The sequence below is a fragment of the Protobothrops mucrosquamatus genome, unplaced genomic scaffold (genome assembly GCF_001527695.2).
Source record: "Protobothrops mucrosquamatus isolate PMUCROS unplaced genomic scaffold, P.Mucros_1.0 scaffold59, whole genome shotgun sequence".
Lineage (NCBI taxonomy): Eukaryota > Metazoa > Chordata > Lepidosauria > Squamata > Viperidae > Protobothrops > Protobothrops mucrosquamatus.
Genome location: NW_015386438.1, coordinates 776,288 through 796,626, shown reverse-complemented (window position 1 = coordinate 796,626; position 20,339 = coordinate 776,288). Strand labels below are relative to the sequence as shown.

Sequence of the window (20,339 nt, the reverse complement as noted above, 5' to 3'; positions counted from 1 at the left end):
GTCTCAGCTGCTGTTTTTAGGAATTCATGCATGCCTCCCAAGGCTCATTTTCCATCACTCCCAGAGCCAGCCAAAGGTTGCAAACTTCCAAAGAGCTGCTTCCAGCTCTTTGACAACAGGATTTATGCAAAAGCTCAGGTTGAATGACATGCTAAGCCATGGTGTAAGATCATGAAGATTAGGTAATAAACTACAATGTGATCCTGGCATGCTCAACAAGGTACTTTTTTATGGGTGAAATGCAAGAAGGAAGCCTCCATTTGCACTGGGCAGAAAAATTCTCCCAAATTTTCCTTTCTTTACTAGTTTCCATTCAGCTAAATGAAAGGGGATGTTTGCCTTTAAAATTCCTTTCAAAGAAGACAATACGGAATGTCCTTCTATTAAGTTCATGATAAAATTCTAAGGGGATGTTTACGATTAATTAAATAATATCTGTATGGAGAATCTGCACTCTCCCTTCCACACTCCTTCAATGCCAAAAGAACACATCATGGGGGGGAGAAATCCTCCCATTAAGCTTTTTAAGATTTCAGGGTATAAAAAAGTTTGGAAGGGCATCTGCTTGATTGGTAAACATTTAATAATAAAAAAAACAGAGTAATACTAGCTGTAGCATCTGTCATGATACCAAGTATGGAGTAAACTCCTAAATGTCATAAAGAGACATATCTGGGAGACAAAAAGCAACTATCTTGACAATAAGGTTAAGAAAGAGTGTGTTTCTCAAGAACAAATTTCTATACAGATAGTCCTCAACTTACAAAACCCAATTGAGCTCAAAATTGTTGTTGCTAAGTGAAATATTTGTTAAGTGAATTCTGCCCCATTTTATGGCTTTTCTTGCCACAGTTGTTGTGAATCATTGCAGTTGTTAAGTTGTTAAGTGAATACAGCTTTCCATTGACTTTGCTTGTCAGAAGGTTGCAAAAGGTGATCCCATGATCCCAGAACATTCAACTGTCATAAATATGAGTCAGTTCAAGTGTCTGAATTTTGATCATGTCACCATGAGGATGCAATGGTCGTAAATGTGGAAAAACAGTCATAAGACACTTTTTCCAGTGCTGCTGTAACTTTGAACAGTCACTAAATAAACTGTTGTAAGTAATGGACTACTTGTACAGTATTTCCATGTAGCTATTTATGAAGCATCTGAAATAAAGGAATAATTTTCTTATGTCAGGGATCATATATTGACATGTACTTCATCTTTTTTCACTCTTTTTGGCTTTCAGCAGTTTTTTTAAATTAGTTGTTGTGGTTCACTGCAAAAAGTTCCAGGTTGCACAAACCACAATTTGGTCTTTTGAGGTACAATAAGCCATTGTTAGCTTTAAAAAAGAAATAAATGCTTCCAAAGGCGTGATGGAGCAAGAGTGGGCAAAAAGAGCAGTTTTTTGCTGTCCATATGGAGGACCTGAAATGGATTTCAGAGATGCTCAGAAGCTAAATCAAAAAGTATGCTATGATAAACCGCAGTAGCCCATAATACAAATTATTATTACAGTATGGAATGTCCTATCCCAAAAATGTTAATATGCATTATATCTTCCAGAAAAGACTGAGAACTGTAGAAGTTCTTCAGCTATGGAGATCCATATCAATTGGTTTTCTAAAAAGTGAAGAAAAATGGAATACCTTCCCTGTCCTCTCTGGAAAAAGTGTGTGGGGAAAGGCCATCAGAGTCTGGATTCATAGATTAATTTGCTTAACTACAGACTTGCTGAAGTTTGTTCACACAACACCTAACCACAGACCATAGTTTATAAAGCAAAATGAATAAATGCCTACAAGTTGTTACTCTAAATCAGCAAATTATCTTTTGGCTTAGTGCAATCTATGAAGACAACTTGTTTGTGGCAAGGTAAGTTTTGACTGCCACTGAAGACAAGGCAGAAAAAGACACAAAACCATGGTTTCATGGCACAGTTTTCTAAAGTATGAAGTAGGAATATTATTTTCAGGAGAAAGCCCTCCTTGGTATTGTAACTAGTTCCTCTTTTGGTCACAAAATATAATACAGACAATGTGGTATATGATCATTACCTCCCTTTGAATTTTAGCAGAAGATTGGAATCAATGAGATTTTGCGTTTCAGTGTAACTCTTGAACTATGGACTTTTAGCTTTTACTTGAATTTTCTATATGTCATCTCAATCTTTCTGATATTTTTCCAGTGAATAAAATACCTTTGAGCAGTAGTCATGATGGCATCCACAACTTCAATGATTCTATGCAGGGCAGAATCTGTGCCAATAGTCATGTCTGTCCCACAGAAATCATTGTCAATGGACCCAACCATTCCCACTATGTTGAGGTAAGCATAGTTCTTTACAGCTTCTTCTTCAATCTCACCTGACCAAAAAGAAAAAAAAAGAAAAAGAAAAAGAAAGAAAACGAAGTAATAATATATCCAGAAGTACCCAAGAAGAATCCCTTCCCTCTGAGTCTCATCCTAGAACGACCTTAGTCTCAAGATATACATAATATCACTTTAGCATTGTATAGCCCTATAAGGACAAGAATATGAAAAGAAAGAAGTTAATTAGACCTTTAATTCAGAATATAAACTGTATGCTGTGTCTAGAAATTTCCTTTGGGCTGTTTTTAGGAAGGATAAAAAAATAGATTGGACGCCATAAATACCAGCCTCATTGAATATTCTCGGGAATGTCTGAGAAGCTGTATTTTTTTCAACATGGGTGTGAAAAATTTCAGGTAGCAGATCTGAATAAGACCTCTCTTCAAACTTTGGACAACCATTGTCCAATAGGAAGGAGGAGGAGGAGGGGGAGGGAGGAAGAGGGGTGGGGAGGGGAGAAGGAGAAAGGAGATGGGGCAGGAGAGAGGGAGGANAGGGGGTGGGCAGGGGAGAAGGAGAAAGAGGAGATGGGATAGCAGAGAGGGAGGAAGAGGGGGCGGAGGAGGGGAGAAGGAGAAAGAGGAGATGGGGCAGGAGAGAGGGAGGAAGAGGGGTCGGGGAGAGTGAGGAGGAGAGGGAGGGGGCAGGGGAGAGGAAGAAGGAGGAGAGAAGAGGGGGAGAGAGGGGCCATTTTAGATTTGTAGATAGGACTCTGCACATTTTACCATATTATTCGTGTTTAAATGAGAGTAGCTATGCTTTACCAAGAATGGCCCAATTGGTGAATCTGAGCCACTTCTATATGGCCCCTTACCCTTGCAATTTTAACCAAGAAATGGCAAATCACAGTTATTTCTCACTGTTCCATTCACAAGGAAAGGCAAATATTTCCTGAAGCCTAAAGGTAGCAACAAGCTCTTTCAGTTCTGAATGCTAGCTTCTACTACCTACATGGCGAAGCTTCACCAAAATGAGCACAGTTTTCAGAGAGGAAAAAAATATTCTTGTAGGCCGAAGACCTGAAGAACAAGAGAGCTTGCACAATCAGTACTGTAATGCTGGTTCAAATGCATCTTCGCAGTCATTTTTCTTACCACAAATAGAGGACGTTTTTCGGAATTGCCATTTTCATAACTGAGAGGCAAACAGGAAGCTTAGAAAAGAGAGAGAGAGCACGAAAAGGAAAACAAAATCTTCTGGCAACTTTCCTTTTCCTTTTCATGAGGTGAGATCTTGCACGTGCCTGTTTGGAACTCAACTACTGCAATAGTTTTCATGTGCAGAATATCACAGCTTATAAAAATAAGAAATAAAATGGGGGGGGATATGAAAGTGAGAAAAGATCTCTAGCAACTGGACAGTTTCATGTGCACAAGAACAAGCTTTGAGACATTTTGTGGGCTCTGGGTGTTAGATATGTTTATGATGGTTCCAGTATCAAGCGTTCAGCTTCCCCATTTCTTAACATCCATCCCAAAAATAGAAGTCAGCTAAAAATAACAGCAAAAGTAGCCAGTTCATGTCATGCTCTCCATCCTTCTTTGAACTGAAGAGTTCTGATACTGAGGCTGCCTCTCAAATCCTCTAAAGGATAAAATTACTGGCTCTAATTCATCCTCTTGACCTACTGTATTTACATTTTTCCTTGCTTCTCCTAGATTAGAAGGTGACTATTTTCACTCAAGAAAAGGAATCAGTTCCTAAAATACATGAATTGAAAGGGGTCCTTTAGGCCAACCCTAGATCTGAAAAAGCAATCCAAACTAATCCGTCTTTGTCCAGCTTCAATTGGTTATTGATATAAAAGGAGGGATCCACAACAGGAAACCTACAGTCCCCTCCAGATCTGACACTGGAAAAAGAACTCAAAAAAAAAAGAGGAAGTGGAGGCAGGGATAAATAGATCAGGTACACTGACTTTGTTTGGCTAACAAATAAAGTGGGGAGATTAGTTCATCTAAAGATTTCACAGATAAGATGCTGGGGATCAACTACATGTAATAAAGAGATTGACACAAGCGATCAGAGGACAAGAAGATTGGAATGGAATGGAATGGAATAGAACAGAATGGAATTAGAGACCAGTGACAACAGAAGCCCGGACAGAAGAAAACTGCAACAAATGAGGAAAGCATGGACCAGTGAAAGATGGAAGGGATGACTTCGTGCAATGTTGGAAGTGATCAGACTTGGCAATGGATTGAAAAACAATGAGGGGGTGAGGGGGAGTGAAAAGAGAAAGAGATAAAAGTCAAAGCTATGTATCTATTCACCAGGGTGGATGATGAATCGTTTATCAATGGATAAAGAAAATATTGCAGGAAGATGCATGAAAAATGTGCATAAAAGGAATTTAAAATGACTGCAAAGTACCCAAGCAGCAATATCAGAGAAGCAAATAACAGGAGCTGAGTAAGTAAAAGTGATTGTGTTACGAGCACTAGTACACAGTATGTTGACCACACTGTTGGCCACTTACTTCTTTGCCTCATTTGCAAGACGTGCTTCATTATCAATGAATCTATTCATTCATAAAAGCAAACAAAAGCAAGACATCAAGACAATGCTAGTACAGTTTACTGCATATGCCTTCAGCCAGGCAATTCAGGGACAAATTGCATGCTGTTCTGACAAGAGCGACCCATTTGAAGCACCTATGTCTGTGGCTCATACCGGAATTGTGGTTTATAAAGGATATCAATTAACTTCATCACCTTTTAAGAGCACAGAATCCCTCTGTGAGGGGGATGGGAAGTTCTAAAATATGATTAGATAGATAGATAGATAGATAGATAGATAGATAGATAGATAGATAGATAGATAGATAGATAGATAGATAGATAGATAGATAGATAGATAGATAGATAGATAGATAGATAGATAGACTGACCACTAATTATTTCCAGTGAAATTGAAATGCCGTGAAGCATTTCAGCACAGAAATGGAGGATGAGAAAAATTAACAGGAGGTAAAATTAAAGCCCAGAAAGAATTCATAATATTGCAGACAAAGAAACTATGTAGAGAAATGAGGTCAGCAAGATAGCTGAAAATCGGAACTGATAAAACTGATAAAAATACCCAAGCAGGAGATAATCTCTGGAAATATAGTTGTGATCTGTAAACAAAAAAACTTAAAGACCACAAGAAAACTGATGTATTTCCCCAAGGGGGAACAAAGATTACCAACACTAAAAGAAACATGTAAGTTTGCAGTTACACTTACTCTTAAGTGGGTACATAGCAACTCTATGCCCAACGGTGTTGGGATCCTATTTGTGAATCTCTCTGCGTGATAGACACAATTAACACAATTGCTCAGCCTCACATAGCTTCATATACACAGCTAGAACAATTAATCAATGGAATGACTTGCCTTCGGAAGTTGTGGGTGCTCCATCATTGGAGTCTTTCCAAAAGAGACTGGAATTGTATAGCAGGGGATTGAACTAGAAGACCTTCAAGGTCCCTTCCAACTCTGTCATTTGTTACAATGACATCTGCAAATCTAATTGTTTCATCCTGTCATGCTGCTATGTATTCGTGCAATACCAAAAGGTTTTTCATTATTCATTCATGTGAAAGACCAGGAGACCCAATCTGGCATAGGATGATGGCTCAAAGCATTCCACAGGGATGCTTCCAGAGTCCAACTTTTTCATTCCCTCCACCTTATCCATTGTCTTCGTTTTCCAGACTCAGAATATGCCTGAATTCCAAACAGCTGAATTTGGGATCTTCTGCAAACAAACCGGGTCTCCAACCACCAAGGAAGGAATCTTCTTAGGATATCTGTTCTATACTGACTAGATATACCAGCTGTCACTAGTTTAAATTGCTTTAAGTCACAACTTGGGTTGAAAATATGGAGCTTAGGAACCACTGCTAGATTCTCATGATTGGACAGTATCAGCACTTTGGGAAATGAAGTAATAGTATGGAAAATGCAGGTAATCCTTGAATTATGACCATAATGGAGCCTGTCTATCACAATCATCACTCATGGCTATAAAGCAACGCAGTCATGGGGCCAACCTGATTTCACAATCTTTTTTGCAGGTGGTGGCTAAGCAAACATGGTGGTCGTAAAGCACGAATGCAACAGTCATTAAGCAAGCCAATGGTTTGCTATGGGTGTGATTTTGCCAAAAATTGAAAATGAATGCCACTTTTCAGGAAAACCACCATAAAATGTGGACATGTGACTGCAGGACACTGCAAATGGCCGTAAATGCAGTCCAGAGGCCAAGCACTGAAGTGCAGTCATGTGATCAGTGGGTGGGCCGTGAGAATATGAGGACATCAAATCCAGGTTGTAAGTACCCCCCCAAGTAGCCCCATTAGAATTCCAAACGGTTGCTAAGTAACCACTTGTAAGTTGATCACTACCTAGAGGTGTTCTTGTGGCATACATTGGTGATTCAGTGCTTTGACAGCCACAAGATAACCTACCATTTCTTGCCAACTCCTCTAACAGGCCATTCCACTCTCCCCGAAAGAGATTAGCACCGGTTAAGCTGCCATCTCCCCCAATCACACAAAGGTTTGTGATTCCTCGCTTCACCAGATTGCAGGCTGCTTTCAAACGGCCTTCGCGAGTCCGAAAAGCTTTACAGCGAGCGCTGCCAATAACAGTTCCCCCCTAAAAGACAGAAGGAAAAGTGCAGCTGAGAAAAATAGATCTCGTTTCAGTGCCCGTAAATCATCCATAAGCCCATTGGAATAGGAAAAAAAAAATCTTTATATTACTAAATATAGGCAGATAATAAAAGTTGCTTACAATATGTGTGATAGCCTTTCACAACTAGCACCCTCCCTCCAAAGATGCAGAAATTACACCTCCCACAATAGCCAGGCATGGCACTCATCTTAATCCATATCACACGTATATTACAAAGCTACGTGGAATTTCTATTTTCAAAAATGAAAATATCTGCTGTTGTTCCACTTTCCTGGCTTTGTTGAACTTACTATTCTCTTCTACCACACCCTCAGAATGTCCTGTAGATGTGTAAACACAGTAAGATTAAAGAGGCAGGAGGAAATTTGAGTGCTGGCCAAATCTTGTGAAACAGAGAATCTGTATTGTGTATGATTGCAATATGGCCATTTCCTTTTATCAAATGCTTAATCACAGGTATTGTGCTGTCACCTGCCCATAGAGGTGAAACAAAATTTGTTTGCACTGTTGGAAGACCTGAAAGACCAGGTTAGGGACAGATCATCATGGAGAAAATATATCCATGTGGTTATTAAGAGTCAACACCAACTTGATGGTCCATAATCAATCAAACACTATACCAGCACAAAAGAAAATAGTTATATAAGTTGAAAACATTGCAGTTTTTCAAGATATTGTACTGATTCCTCAGTAGGCAGAAAAGAGCCATGGAACTGATATTCAACAGCAGCACCCTCAATCCAAAAGCAGTTTATAAAAAAAAAACCAGCATAACAAAGCTTTGTAATGGGTCCCATGACTAGACAAATGAAAAGCAGCATACAAAAACACCAGACTCAAGACTTGGTGCACAGCTTCTGGTGCAAGCACACTGGAAAAACTGGAGAGTAGCAAAAAACAAGAATGTCAGTAAGTCTTAATATCTATGAAGATTCTCAGTCATCCAGGTCATGGTTGCCTCAAAGATTCCTTTTCAAAAAGCAACGGGACTACTCGTTCTTTGAGGAGGAGGAAGAAGAAAAAGTTTTGCTTCTCATCCAAGAAGCTTCATTAATTCAACCAATAAAGCTTCTTGGGTGAGAAGCAAAACTACTATTACTATTACTATTACTACTACTAGTAGTAGTAGTAGTAGTAATACTACTTCTATAGTTTTTCTTCTTCTTCTTCTTCTTCTTCTTCTTCTTCTTCTTCTTCTTCTTCTTCTTCTTCTTCTTCTTCTTCTTCTTCTTCCTCCTCCTCCTCCTCTCCTTCTCCTTCTCCTTCTCCTTCTTCCTCATGGAAAAAACAGTCCAATTGCCTTTTGAAAAAGCACCTTTGAGTCAATTAGTCTTCTTGATCATTCAAATATGTACATTACTTTATCTCTAGCTTCAGTCTTTTGGGAATGATTTAGTACATTATCAGGTAAATATCTTATTAACATTCTCCTTAATTTGGTACCTACCACTTGGAGGATACTTGAAACACTCTCCCATGTAACTTCAACAATATTTTCACCCCCATCAACCATACCTTGGTATCCCTGTGGGGGAAAAACAGTTTATATGAGAGAGAGGGAGGGAAGGAAGGAGGAAGAGGGAGAGAATATATAAAACACGCAAGGAGAACTTCCCCCCCCCCCCAGATAATGAAATTTTAAGATTACACTCTAGAAATGCAAGCAAGTACATGAACAGGAAAAATCTCAGAGAACTGTGAATTTCCTTTGCTGTCAATCACGTTCAACCATCTTTGACTCATCTTGAAAAGCACTAGGCAGGATCAGACTTCTATTGCATAGCTGCTATAGGTTAATTGTATCATTGCCAAAAAAAACCTACGTGGACACATCCATTGCTGTCAGCAGGGTTAAGCCTAACATTTTTGGTTTTCTTTTATTAAAAGCTAACATAATCAATAGTATTAAACAGTGCAAACATTAATAAAATCTTCAGTGCTTATACTGAAGTTCCGATCCCTGAAACTACTAATTTAACTGGGCAACTGCAGCTCATTAGAAGAGCTTTGGCCTGTTACTAGGAGACAAAATGCCAACATTAAGGTTGTATCTAGGGCTCCCAGTGGTACAGGCAGGCAGCTACATGCTGTGTTACATAAAATATTTGAAGTGTGTTTGTGTGTGCGTGCATGCTTGCACTCACCAACATTCTAAATTAAATGCCAAATGTCTACCAACACTGATAGAATCTTATGTAAAGCAGGAAATGTTGCAACAGGTTTCCCATTTTAGCCGTAAGTCTGTAACTACTAAAGAGCAGGAATTCATATAACTCAACAGAGAAAGATGGAATAGAGTAAGATTAGGGGCAAGTGTAATCATGGAAGAAAAATGTGACTTTTATTATTAAACCTGTATTTGCAAACTAGACATCCGGCATGTATGCCTTGCCTGGGTAACCCCAGGAATGCCTAATATCAGGCCAAGATAGGCAGATTTTGTTACATTATCCACTTGCATATTTATGCTCTACTGTAGACAGACGCCATGTGATCAGTACGACCTAGAACAAAGGAGAAATTTCCTGGCAGTGAAAACAATTAATCAGTGGAGCAGCTTGCCTTCAGAAGTTGTGGGTGCTTCTCATTTGGGGTTTTTAAGAAGAGATTTCAGACAGCCATTTGTCTGAAACGGTATAGGGTCTTCTCACTTGAGAAGGGTTGAACTAGAAGACCCCCAAGGTCCCTTCCAATTCTGTTACTGTATTCTGTCCTGTTCCTATTCCTATTCCTATTCCTATTCCTATTCCTATTCCTATTCCTATTCCTATTCCTATTCCTATTCCTATTCCTATTCTATTCCATTCCATTCCATTTCATTTCACTCCACTCCATTCTATTATATTATATTGCCATTGTACTCAAGATATAGATATGGAATGGGGAATCATCTGTCCTTTGCTAAGAAGCTTCTATATTACAGTAACAATTTGTCCAATTATGTTCCAGTATGTACAATGACTTCTCCTTGACATCAAAAATCATGCATTACAGGGCACGATATCTCTTATTCCTTTTTTTTCCAGTTAATGAAACAATCGAGGTGAACCAAAATCATTAGAGCCTGTTCCTCAAGAGGCATTTGTTTTTTTGGTCTCTACCTTATGTTCTGAAATGGGGGAAAGAGCATTTTAACATCTGCACCTCTGTGTTAGTCATAATGCCTTAACCTTCAGCTCCTTTCCCAAAATCAAATAGCATTAAAACTTCTGAATTTGAAGCTCAGATGTTTCTAACATCACCTGGGTACACCCTATTTAATGGAGAGCTGGCACATTTAATAAAGTACAGGTAATCCTTGACTTACAACCATTTGTTAAGTACCATTTGAAGTTACAGCAGGACTGAAAAAAGAGACGCATGACTGTTTTTCACACTGAATGACTGTTGCAATATCCCCATGTCACACGATTAAAATCCGGTTGCTTGGCAACATTTATGACGATTGCTGTGCCCCAGGGTCATGTGATCACCTTTTGCGACCTTCTGACAAGCCAAGTCAATGGGGAAGCCAGATTCACTTAATAACCGTGTTGCTGACTTAACAACTGCAGTGATTCACTTAACAACCGTGTCACAAAATGTCATAAAATGGAGCAAAACTCAATAACTGTTTTGCTTAGCAACAGAAATTTTGGGCTTAATTCCAAGGACTACTTGTATTGCTTGAAGAGATGCATATAGCTTTACAACATAGGATTAACTGTTCTATTGGGCTTTCCTTGCCAAATCACTTATTTAAAAATATAAATAAATCACCGTCCCCTACTTTCCCAGGGGTTTAAAAGAGGCGAGGGAAACATGGGATCTATCCAGAAGAAAGATGGATATGTTTGAACCTTTTTAAGGTTAAAGGTTAACAATCTACTAACTCATTAATCAAATGTAATACAATCTAAGTGCTGCTGCCTAAAATAAACCATCGTAAATCAGCTTTGGGACACAGCAATATGGTTGGGAAATTGCCATAGAAAATCAGGTACTATTGAGTCACTGAGAACAGGGAAGTTGCCCAGGTGTGATGGAGAGAGTAAAATAAGAGGAATATGTTTTCAGCCTTGCAGTTTCCTGAGATGCTTTGACCACGGACAGCTTCATCACAGGGTTAACTACCATTTCAAAAGCCCTCCTTTTTCTCACATATAGTTGTCTAAATCTAACTTTCAGAAAAAGTATTCACAGCAGAAAAGTGCCATTTCAGCTGACTTCTAGCCACTGTTCTCCAATTTCATCCTTTCCAACTGAGCTGGGATCCAACTGAGCTTCCAGTCTTCCCATTCAAAAATTCCAGCTATCAATTCTAGGAACTTCAGTCTCAGGCTACAAGCTGGGCAAGGCTGTTAGGAATAAAGGCCTGTTTTCTATGACACACTTTGGTATCTTAAAGCACTGGAATCAGAGCGATAACACAATCTTTTACTGGAAGAAAGATATCCATGCTGAGTTCTGCTTGCTAAATACCAAACTTAGCATGCATTGCACTGACCGAGAGCAGACACAAAAGAGCTATCAGAATAGCAGTTTGGCTGACAAAGGGGGGGGGGGGTTCCACTTTCCCACAACCTCAGAGCACATATAATTGCTTGGGAAAATATGTCAAACTGTAGCAGAGGGGTGAGGGTGGGAGAAGAGAGGGAGAAGCCATTAGCTGAATAAAGATGAGGGACTTAGCACTCACTCACTACCCCAAACATATAAAACAATTCCAGCACCATCATCTGTCCTATCTGGCAGAAAAACAAAAGCAACAATTAACCTGGATTAGATTGCACTGTATTGCATAGTAAACCCAAGCTGAGATTTTAGTGGACAATTACATCAGCTTCCTTCTAAGTGACATTCTCTAAATGGGTGTAGATGGGTGTATCACACCTTCTATGATTCTCAGCCAACAGTGACTTTCAGAGTACAAGTATTTCTCAATTTACAACCATTTGTTTAGTGATTGTTCAAAGTTACGACAGCACTGGAAAAAAGTGACTTATGACCACTTTTCATAGTTACGACCTTTGCAGCATCCCCATGATTATGAGATCAAAATTCAGGTGCTTGATTCATAGTTATGACCGTTGCTTATCTTTTGTGACAAGGAAAGTCAATGGGGAAGCCAGATTCACTTAACAACCGTGTTACTAACTTAACAACTGAAGTGATGGACCTAACAACTGTGACAAGAAAGGTTGTAAAAGGGGGCAAAACTCACTTAACAAATGTCTCACTTAACAACTGAAATGTTGGGCTCAATTGTGGTCTGAAGTCAAGGACTGCCTGTACAACATGAAATTCTCTACCGTCCAGTCAGGATCAACTTTGAAATTGTGAGGTGCAATTGTGAGTATACACAAATGCAAATCAAATATGTTTCTGTTGTGTTTGGGGTCATTCTGAAGCAAAATAAGGATGAAATGATTTCAACCACAGATTAACATTTTGGACAGGTAAAGTTATGGCCTCAGTCCACAAATTTGCCAAAACCACGATCAGTCAATTTTTCAATACAAATAAGAGAGAAGACATCTAAACACTGTGAGGTCCTTGGTGCTCTCTGAGCTTGGTGGTTTTCTTGCAGTTTCATTTCCAAACTAGTAACACCACTAGCATTGATGATATTACGTAATCTATATAAATAAAAATGTAAATGTTCGTTTGTTCAAAATCTTAAATCTCCGAAAGTTCTTCACCGATTGCTTTGAAATTTTGACACAACGTTGCATTCAAATACGTGCGTGTTTTTATATACCTACTATTATATAGATGTCACACCTGTGACACAAACGTGCGCTTTCTCTTTTCTTTCTTTTCCATTTAACCAGACTGAGCCACAGCAACGCGTGGCCGGGTACAGCTAGTTGGTTAATAAAATGTCTGCAAGAAAACCACCAAGCCCAGGGAGTACCAAGGACCACATAGTTTAACCCTGAGCTACAAATATCAATGTAAACACTATCCACTGGTATACCAGGCACTTTAACGGATCTCCCCTTCTCTTCAATTCCATGCTGTCTCGATAATGAAACAGCAAACCTCACCCAAACTTTCCACTGTTAATCGGGGAGAACTAGCCAAGAACCTCCTCAGTTCTTAAATCAGGGCTGACAATGAACAGCCTTGCCTCCATTACTTCTTCATTTTGAAGTAAGTGAGGAGAAAATGGAAAAGAAACCAATAAAAAGTCTGCTCCTCTTAAGCAAAACTGCTCAAAAGTTGTGAACTGAAGAAAAACTTTCAGCTCTATCATGCTGTACTGAACAAATAGCCAGTTGCCCTGGCAATAACACAAAGGATTGAGAAACACAGCAAGGATTTGCAGAGCTGTTCTTCGATAAAAGAATTACAGTAAAAAGTATAAAAATATTAAGCAGGAAGGAAGGCGCAAAGGACTAGAATTCAGGGGTAGTCAACCTTGGCTCTTTTATGACTCGTGGACTTCAACTCCCAGAATTCCTGCTGGCTCAGGAATTCTGGGAATTGAAGTCCACGAGTCATAAAAGAGCCAAGATTGACTACCCCTGGACTAGATGGACAATGAATGGGCAGGACTTGGGCAGGGCCAGTGCTCATCTATTCTGATAAAAATATGATCACAGAATATTTTATTAGCTCAGGAACATTTCAGGTAGGGTGGGAAGTGGCTCTTAATTTAATTCTGAGCTGCATTGGGCACGCAAGAGATCTCTTTTAGCCTGCAGAATTTTAGGGAGAGTACTACATACAGGCATTTAGTTCAGCCACTTTCTCCCAATAATATGCACGTAACACACTGCAAACAGGCCATTTGGCAGACTATGTCCCAAGGGTGTATGAATCAGCAAAGCTCCAGCTTGATTCAAAGAAGGCAAGTTTTGATTTCACATATATTAAGATTCAATTAAAAATTCAACTGCCGACTACAAAAAGGAAAAGGCCTGGAGTGCGTCATTTGGGAGCAGAATAAGAAAAACAACAACAGTGAGGTAGATCTTTAAGAGGACATTAATTGTGGGAAGTGCCCACTAAATACTTTCAGGCTTTTTCATTGCAATAATTTTAAATATTTTTCCCCACATATTTTTTTTAATGCAGAGAGAGCAGAGATGAGGAAAAGACAGCACGGGATCATTCAAAAAATATTTTGGGAGAAGCTGTGCTGAACCAATACTGGAAATGTCCAATTTCTACTTAAGAGCTCTCAAAAGTTCTTCAACAAGAAAGCTCTTGTTAAAGATCAAAGGATTCACTGTCCTTCAATGGAGAGCTGATTCATTGGCAAAGTCGGGGAATGGCAAACTTTCAAATTACTTCGTAACAACTGAAATAAAGAGGTTTGAGAATCCAAGTTTGGTTATCACTGTTATGCATAGAATATACAATGATACCAAGAAATTTATTCTGCATTATACCTAATATTCTAATAGGAAGCTCATTGAGGCAAATTTACTTGCAATGAAGAAGTCCCAACATATAGCAGAACAGAGAGTAGGTGAAAATAAAATAGAGGAATATAATTATTTTTATGTGAAGAAGTTAGGGACGATAAAAGGAAATGAAAGGAGGAAGTGCAAAAAGCTAAAAAAAAACCTGCAAACCACAGAGACTACATTAGAAATGAGAAAAAAAGGCCAAACTTTAAGGAATGATAAAAATAAAAAGGTACTTATTGCAGAAAAGATAAAATATCACAAAAAAGAGAGCAAACCAAATAAAACTAAAGCAATAGAATAAATACTATTTCTTTCTTTCTTTTTTCTTCCATCATTAGAGCCTCCTTAAAATACTCTAGCAGAAGAGTTAGATGCAGACAGTAGTATATAGCATTCATCCAGGTAATTTGAAAGGCAAAGTTGACAGAGATGAAGAAATATATCAACCAATCACTCATATCAATGTGTCCGAAAGTGAATCAGTCAACCTGTATTCAGCTTTTTCCCTATCTGCAAGAAAGTTGAGATTTTGCAAAGCCAGAAGATACCAGAAATATTTGAATCATCACTAATCTGTCCAAGGATCGTGGAGTGGAGTGGAGTGGAGTGGAGTGGAATAGAGTAGAGTAGAGTAGAGTAGAGTAGAGTAGAGTAGAGTAGAGTAGAGTAGAGTAGAGTAGAGTAGAGTAGAGTAGAGTAGAGTAGAGTAGAATAGGAGCTGGAAGGGACCTTGGAGGTCTTCTAGTCCAGCGTCCTGCTCAAGCAGGAGAACCTATACCATTTCAGACAAGTGACTGTCCAGTCTCTTCTTAAAAATCTCCAGTGATGGAGCCCCCACGATTTCTGGAGGCAAGCGGTTCAACTGGTTAATTGTCCTCACTGTTAGGAAGTTTCTCCTTAATTCCAGGTTGCTTCTCTCTTTGATCAGTTTCCAACCACTGTTTCTTGTCCTGCCCTCTGGTGCTTTGGAGAATAATTTGACCCTCTCTTCTTTTTGGCAGCCCCTCAAATACTGGAATACTGCTATCATGTCTCCCCTATTTCTTATTTTCATTAGACTACCCAAACCTGCAGTTGTTCTCCATATGTTTTAGTCTCCAGGCCTTTGATCATCTTAGTTGCTCTTCTCTGAATTTTTTTCAGAGAAAGTCTCAACATCTTTTTAGTAGTATGGTGACCAAAACTGATTGCAGTATTCTAGGTGTGGTCTTACTAGGGTTTTATAAAGCGGTACTAATACTTCATGTTATCTTGATTCCATGCCTCTGGTTTTTACAACCCAGGATTGTATTAGCTTTTTTGGCTGCTGCTGCACACTGCTGGCTCATAGTCAATTGATCATCCACTAGGACTCCAAGGTCCCTCTCCCAGTTACTGTTTTTGAGCCAGTTCTCACCTTATCTGTACTTATACCTTTAGTTTTTCCCAGTGCTTTTTTTCTATATAAAAAAAAAAAAGATGCCAGAACTCACACACATCATACAACCCGCCTTGCCTACCCTACAAGGTTCCATCCAAAAAAGGTGCCAGAACTCCATTCTGGGCGTTCTATGAGAAAAAAAGCCCTGGTTTTTCCTGCCTAAATGTAAAACTTTCCTTTTCTTCACATTAAAATTCATTTTATTGAATAGGGCCAATTGTTCAAGTTTGCCAAGATCTTTTTGGATCCTGAGCTTGTCTTTTGGGGTGTTGGCTATTCCTGCCAGTTTGGTGTCATCTGAAAATTAGATGAGTTCCCCTTCTATTCTCTCATCTAAGTCATTTATAAAGATACTGAAGAGTACTGTGCCTAAGACAGAGCCTTGTGGTACTTCACTGCTTACTTATCTCCATGTGGATGTAATACCACTGAGGACTACTCGTTGAATATGGTTTGTCAGCCAGCTACAGATCCATCTGATGGTGATGTTGTCTATTCATCTTTTTCTAGCTTACCAAGAACGAAGTTATAGTCTACTTTGTCAAATGCCTCACTGAAATCTAAGTATACTACACCCACTGTCCACTGCGTTTCGCTGGTCTACTAATTTAGTCACTTTATCAAAGAATGAAATAAGATTGGTTTGGCATGATCTGTTTTTAACAAACCCATGCTCATTACTAGTTATAACTTTGTTCGCTGCTAGTTGTTTGCAGATCTGTTTTTTAATTATCTTTTCCAGGATCTTCCCAGGTCTTGATGTTAAACTGATTGGTCTGTAGTTTCCTGGGTCTTTTTTTTTTCTTCCTTTCTTGAAGATGGGAACCACATCAGCCCTTTTCCAATCCTCAGGTACTTCCCAGGTGCTCCAGGATTTTTGAAAGATGTGGTGCAATGGTTCTGAGATAACAGGCCACCCCAACGATGCCCTTGACGTGATGACCCGTTGCCTGGAGGCCGTACGGGTCTGGATGGGGAGGAACAGACTCAGGCTCAACCCTTCCAAGACCGAGTGGCTGTGGCTGCCGGCGCCTCGGCATAGTCAGCTGACTCCATCGCTGACTATAGGGGGCGAAACTCTGGCCCCCTCGGAGAGGGCACGCAACTTGGGTGTCCTCCTGGATCCACGGCTGACATTAGAAGATCATTTGTCGGCCGTGACCAGGGGGGCGTTTTATCAGGTTCGCCTGATCCACCAGTTGCGGCCTTTTCTGGACCGGGANACTCGTTACTCCCATGTGACACCGCTCTTGCGCGAGCTGCACTGGCTGCCAGTGGTCTTCCGGGTGCGTTTTAAGGTGTTAGTTACCACCTTTAAAACGCTCCATGGCATTGGACCTGGTTACCTCCGAGACCGCCTTCTGCCACAGATCTCCTCCCACAGACCGGTACGCTCCCACAGAGTGGGTCTCCTCAGGGTGCTGTCGGCCAAGCAATGTCGGCTGGCGACCCCCAGGGGAAGGGCCTTCTCTGTGGGTGCCCCCACCCTCTGGAACGAACTACCCCCCGAGATCCGGATGATTCCGGATCTCCTTACTTTCCGCCGCGCCCTCAAGACATGGCTTTTCCAGCAAGCGGGCCTGACCTAGGGAGGATTTTGGTTAGGGACGATTTTTAATAATTTTAATTACGACACAGCTACCAATATTTGGCTTTTAATTTGGTCTTAGAGGGGTTTTTTATTTTGGTATTTATTGTATTGTTACTTGTTTTTAATATGCTGTGCACCGCCCTGAGTCCTTCGGGAGAAGGGCGGTATATAAATCAAATTAATAATAATAATAATAATAATAATAATAACATCTGCCAGCTCTTTCAGAACTCTGGGATGTAATCGGTCGGGTCCTGGTGATTTATATTCATCAAGGTCGGATAGGTGTTCTCTTACCATTTTCTTGCTTATTTTAATTTTTGTTTCTAGTTTGTCTTTTGCAGTAGTTTTTTTTTTTTATATGTTGGGCTCTAATTTCTTTTTTGTGTAAAGAATGAAGCAAAGAATGAGTTAAGCAGCTCTGCTTTCTCCCTGTTGCTGTTATTTCCTTGCCATTTTCCAAGGCCTGACTAAATTGACAGAACTGAATAGAGAAAAATGAAATAGACCAAAAGAAAGTAAGACCGGGTCTTACTTTCAGGGAAACATGGTAGTAGTTAAGGTGCTAGTCTAAAAACCAAGAGACTGGGAGTTCTAGTCCCACCCTATGCATGAAAGTCAGTTGGATGACTTTGGGCCAGTCACTCTCTAACAGAGAGTTATTGTAGGGAAAATAGGAGAAGGAAGGAATATTAAATATGTTTGCCACCTTATTTATAGAAATAATGAAAGTGGGATAAAAACCAAATAAATAAAATTAATAAATAGATGCCTCAGATAAATTGAGCGGGATTACTAAGTGAGATATCTCTGGAATCCCATTCAAGGTCATATGCATTTTTTCAAGTTTCTTCCAGATGGCTAAAAAATGTTGTGGCTAGCTTAAGATTCACATTAACTTTAATGGATCAGCTCAACAAGATTTGTTTGGATTTTATGCCGGCCTGCCTTTCAGAGCTGATATGTGAAGTGTGGAATGAAATCTTTGAATAAATAAAGAGAGGAAATGGTTGGAGTCATCTAGTCCAACCCCCTGCTCAGGCAGGAAGCCCTATATCATTTCAGACAAATGGCTGTCCAGTCTCTCCTGTAAAACTTCCAGTGTTGGAGCATTCACCGCTTCTGAAGGCAGGTTGTTCCACTGGTTAATTGTTCTAACTGTCAGGAAGTTTCTCCTTAGTTCTAGGTTGCTTCTCTCTTTGATTAGTTTCCATCCATTGCTTCTTGCCCTGCCTTCCAGTGCTTTGGAGAATGGCTTGACTGCCTCTTCTTTGTGGCAGCCCCTGAGATACTGTAACACTGCTATCATGTCCCCCCTCGTCCTTCTCTTCATTAAACTAGACGTACCCAATTCTAGCAACCGTTCCTTATATGTTTTAGCCTCCAGTCCCCTAATCATCTTCGTTGCTCTTCTCTGTGAAATGGGCAGCTTTAGAAATTAGATGACTGAACGAATGAACAAACAAACATCAAATAATTAAATAACTAAACAAATTGCTTTCTTTTCTTCTCTATGTTCTATTCAATTTTCCTTTTTTAAAAATACTAATGTTAAATATCTGTGGGGCTGTAGGTCGACTAGATAATAAGATTATTTCCAGGTTTATTCTCTCTCATCCTACATTTTGATTGCTAGATTTTTCTCTTCAGGCTCTGGTGATTATCAGAGATTCTGCAGAATAATAGTAAATACTAACCTCATAGACAAAATACACTTTCGCTTCAACATAGATCCCCATGCGCACCACTGCACGGACTGCGGCATTCATACCTGGAAAAAAAGAACGTGGAAAAGGCATGATTATCAACTAACATCACCTGGAAATGTATGTGACAGTGCACAAATTTATAATCATCACATAATTATACTAATTAAATAATAAATAATTAAATATTATTTTTTAAAAAGAATAGTTAGATGAAACTAATAAACTCTTGAAACAATACACCCATCAAATACGCCCATCAGTAATCTAACAAAAAAGTCGAGTTCAAAAGTGCCAGAAAAATTACCATCTCCAACCACTAAGTCAGGGGCCTTCAAACTTGGCCCTTTTATGACTTGTGGACTTCAACTCCTGGCTGAGGAATTCTGGGAGTTGAAGTCCACAAGTCATAAAAGGGCCAAGTTTGAAGACCCCTGGGCCAAAGCCTCAAAATATGCTTCTTTTAAGCAGCCTCAAAGAGTTAAATTGTGTTTGAGTGGTATAGCATTCTGTTAGCTAATCTTTCATTATTTTAGGAAATCCAAGTCAGCCCTCCTAGCAAGAATCCTGGGCAGTGGGGAGGCAGGAATAAGAGGAGGATTAATTGTCTTCAACTTTGGCTTGATTGATCCTCACCTAAACACTTAATCAACAGGCTGTATATTTTATAGAGTTTTATAGAGTTTTGAAGACCCCTGCACTAAGTAATCAGGGGTCCAGATAGTTCGGTATGGACAAATATGTTAAAAAAAAAAACCTGCTTCAAATCACCATTCATCCATCAATTCATTGGGTGACCCTGCACCAGATGGTATTTCTTGTCCTACATTTGATTTATTCACTTGTATGTACAACTGTACAAGTAGTCCTCAACTTATTACTGTAATGGATCCTGTTTTATTATGTGCAAAGAAGACATTTTCAGGTTCAGACCTATACTTTATCCATTTCTGTGGGAAGGCGTTGCTGGCTTTTAACATTTTTGGGTTGGATACTGAAGAGGGTATATATAGAGGAAGACATAATCACTGGAGCAGGATGGAGGCAGTGCATCCATCCTTGTTCTACTTGGCCTCCCGGCGGCTTTCAAAAACATCGACCATGGCATCCTCGAGCGGCTTCGGGGTTAGAAGTGGGAGGCTTTATGCTATCCTGGTTCAGTTCCTTCCTCTGCGG

The 20,339-nt window shown here is 39.6% G+C and overlaps 1 protein-coding gene across 3 annotated transcripts in view; it reads right to left on the bottom strand.

Annotated features, from left to right (window-relative positions):
* The window catches only part of PFKP (phosphofructokinase, platelet), a 57,594-nt gene extending 38,368 nt beyond the window's left edge, over positions 1-19,226 (bottom strand). For all 3 annotated transcript variants that reach the window (XM_015811940.1, XM_015811942.1, XM_015811943.1), the window contains exons 1-4: positions 19,155-19,226; positions 8,494-8,571; positions 6,818-7,007; positions 2,193-2,358 (exon numbers count right to left, since the gene is read on the bottom strand). In XM_015811940.1, the coding sequence (XP_015667426.1) occupies positions 2,193-2,358; positions 6,818-7,007; positions 8,494-8,571; positions 19,155-19,226 (506 nt within the window). The remainder of the gene's footprint in view (positions 1-2,192; positions 2,359-6,817; positions 7,008-8,493; positions 8,572-19,154) is intronic.
* Positions 19,227-20,339: the final 1,113 nt, after the last annotated feature.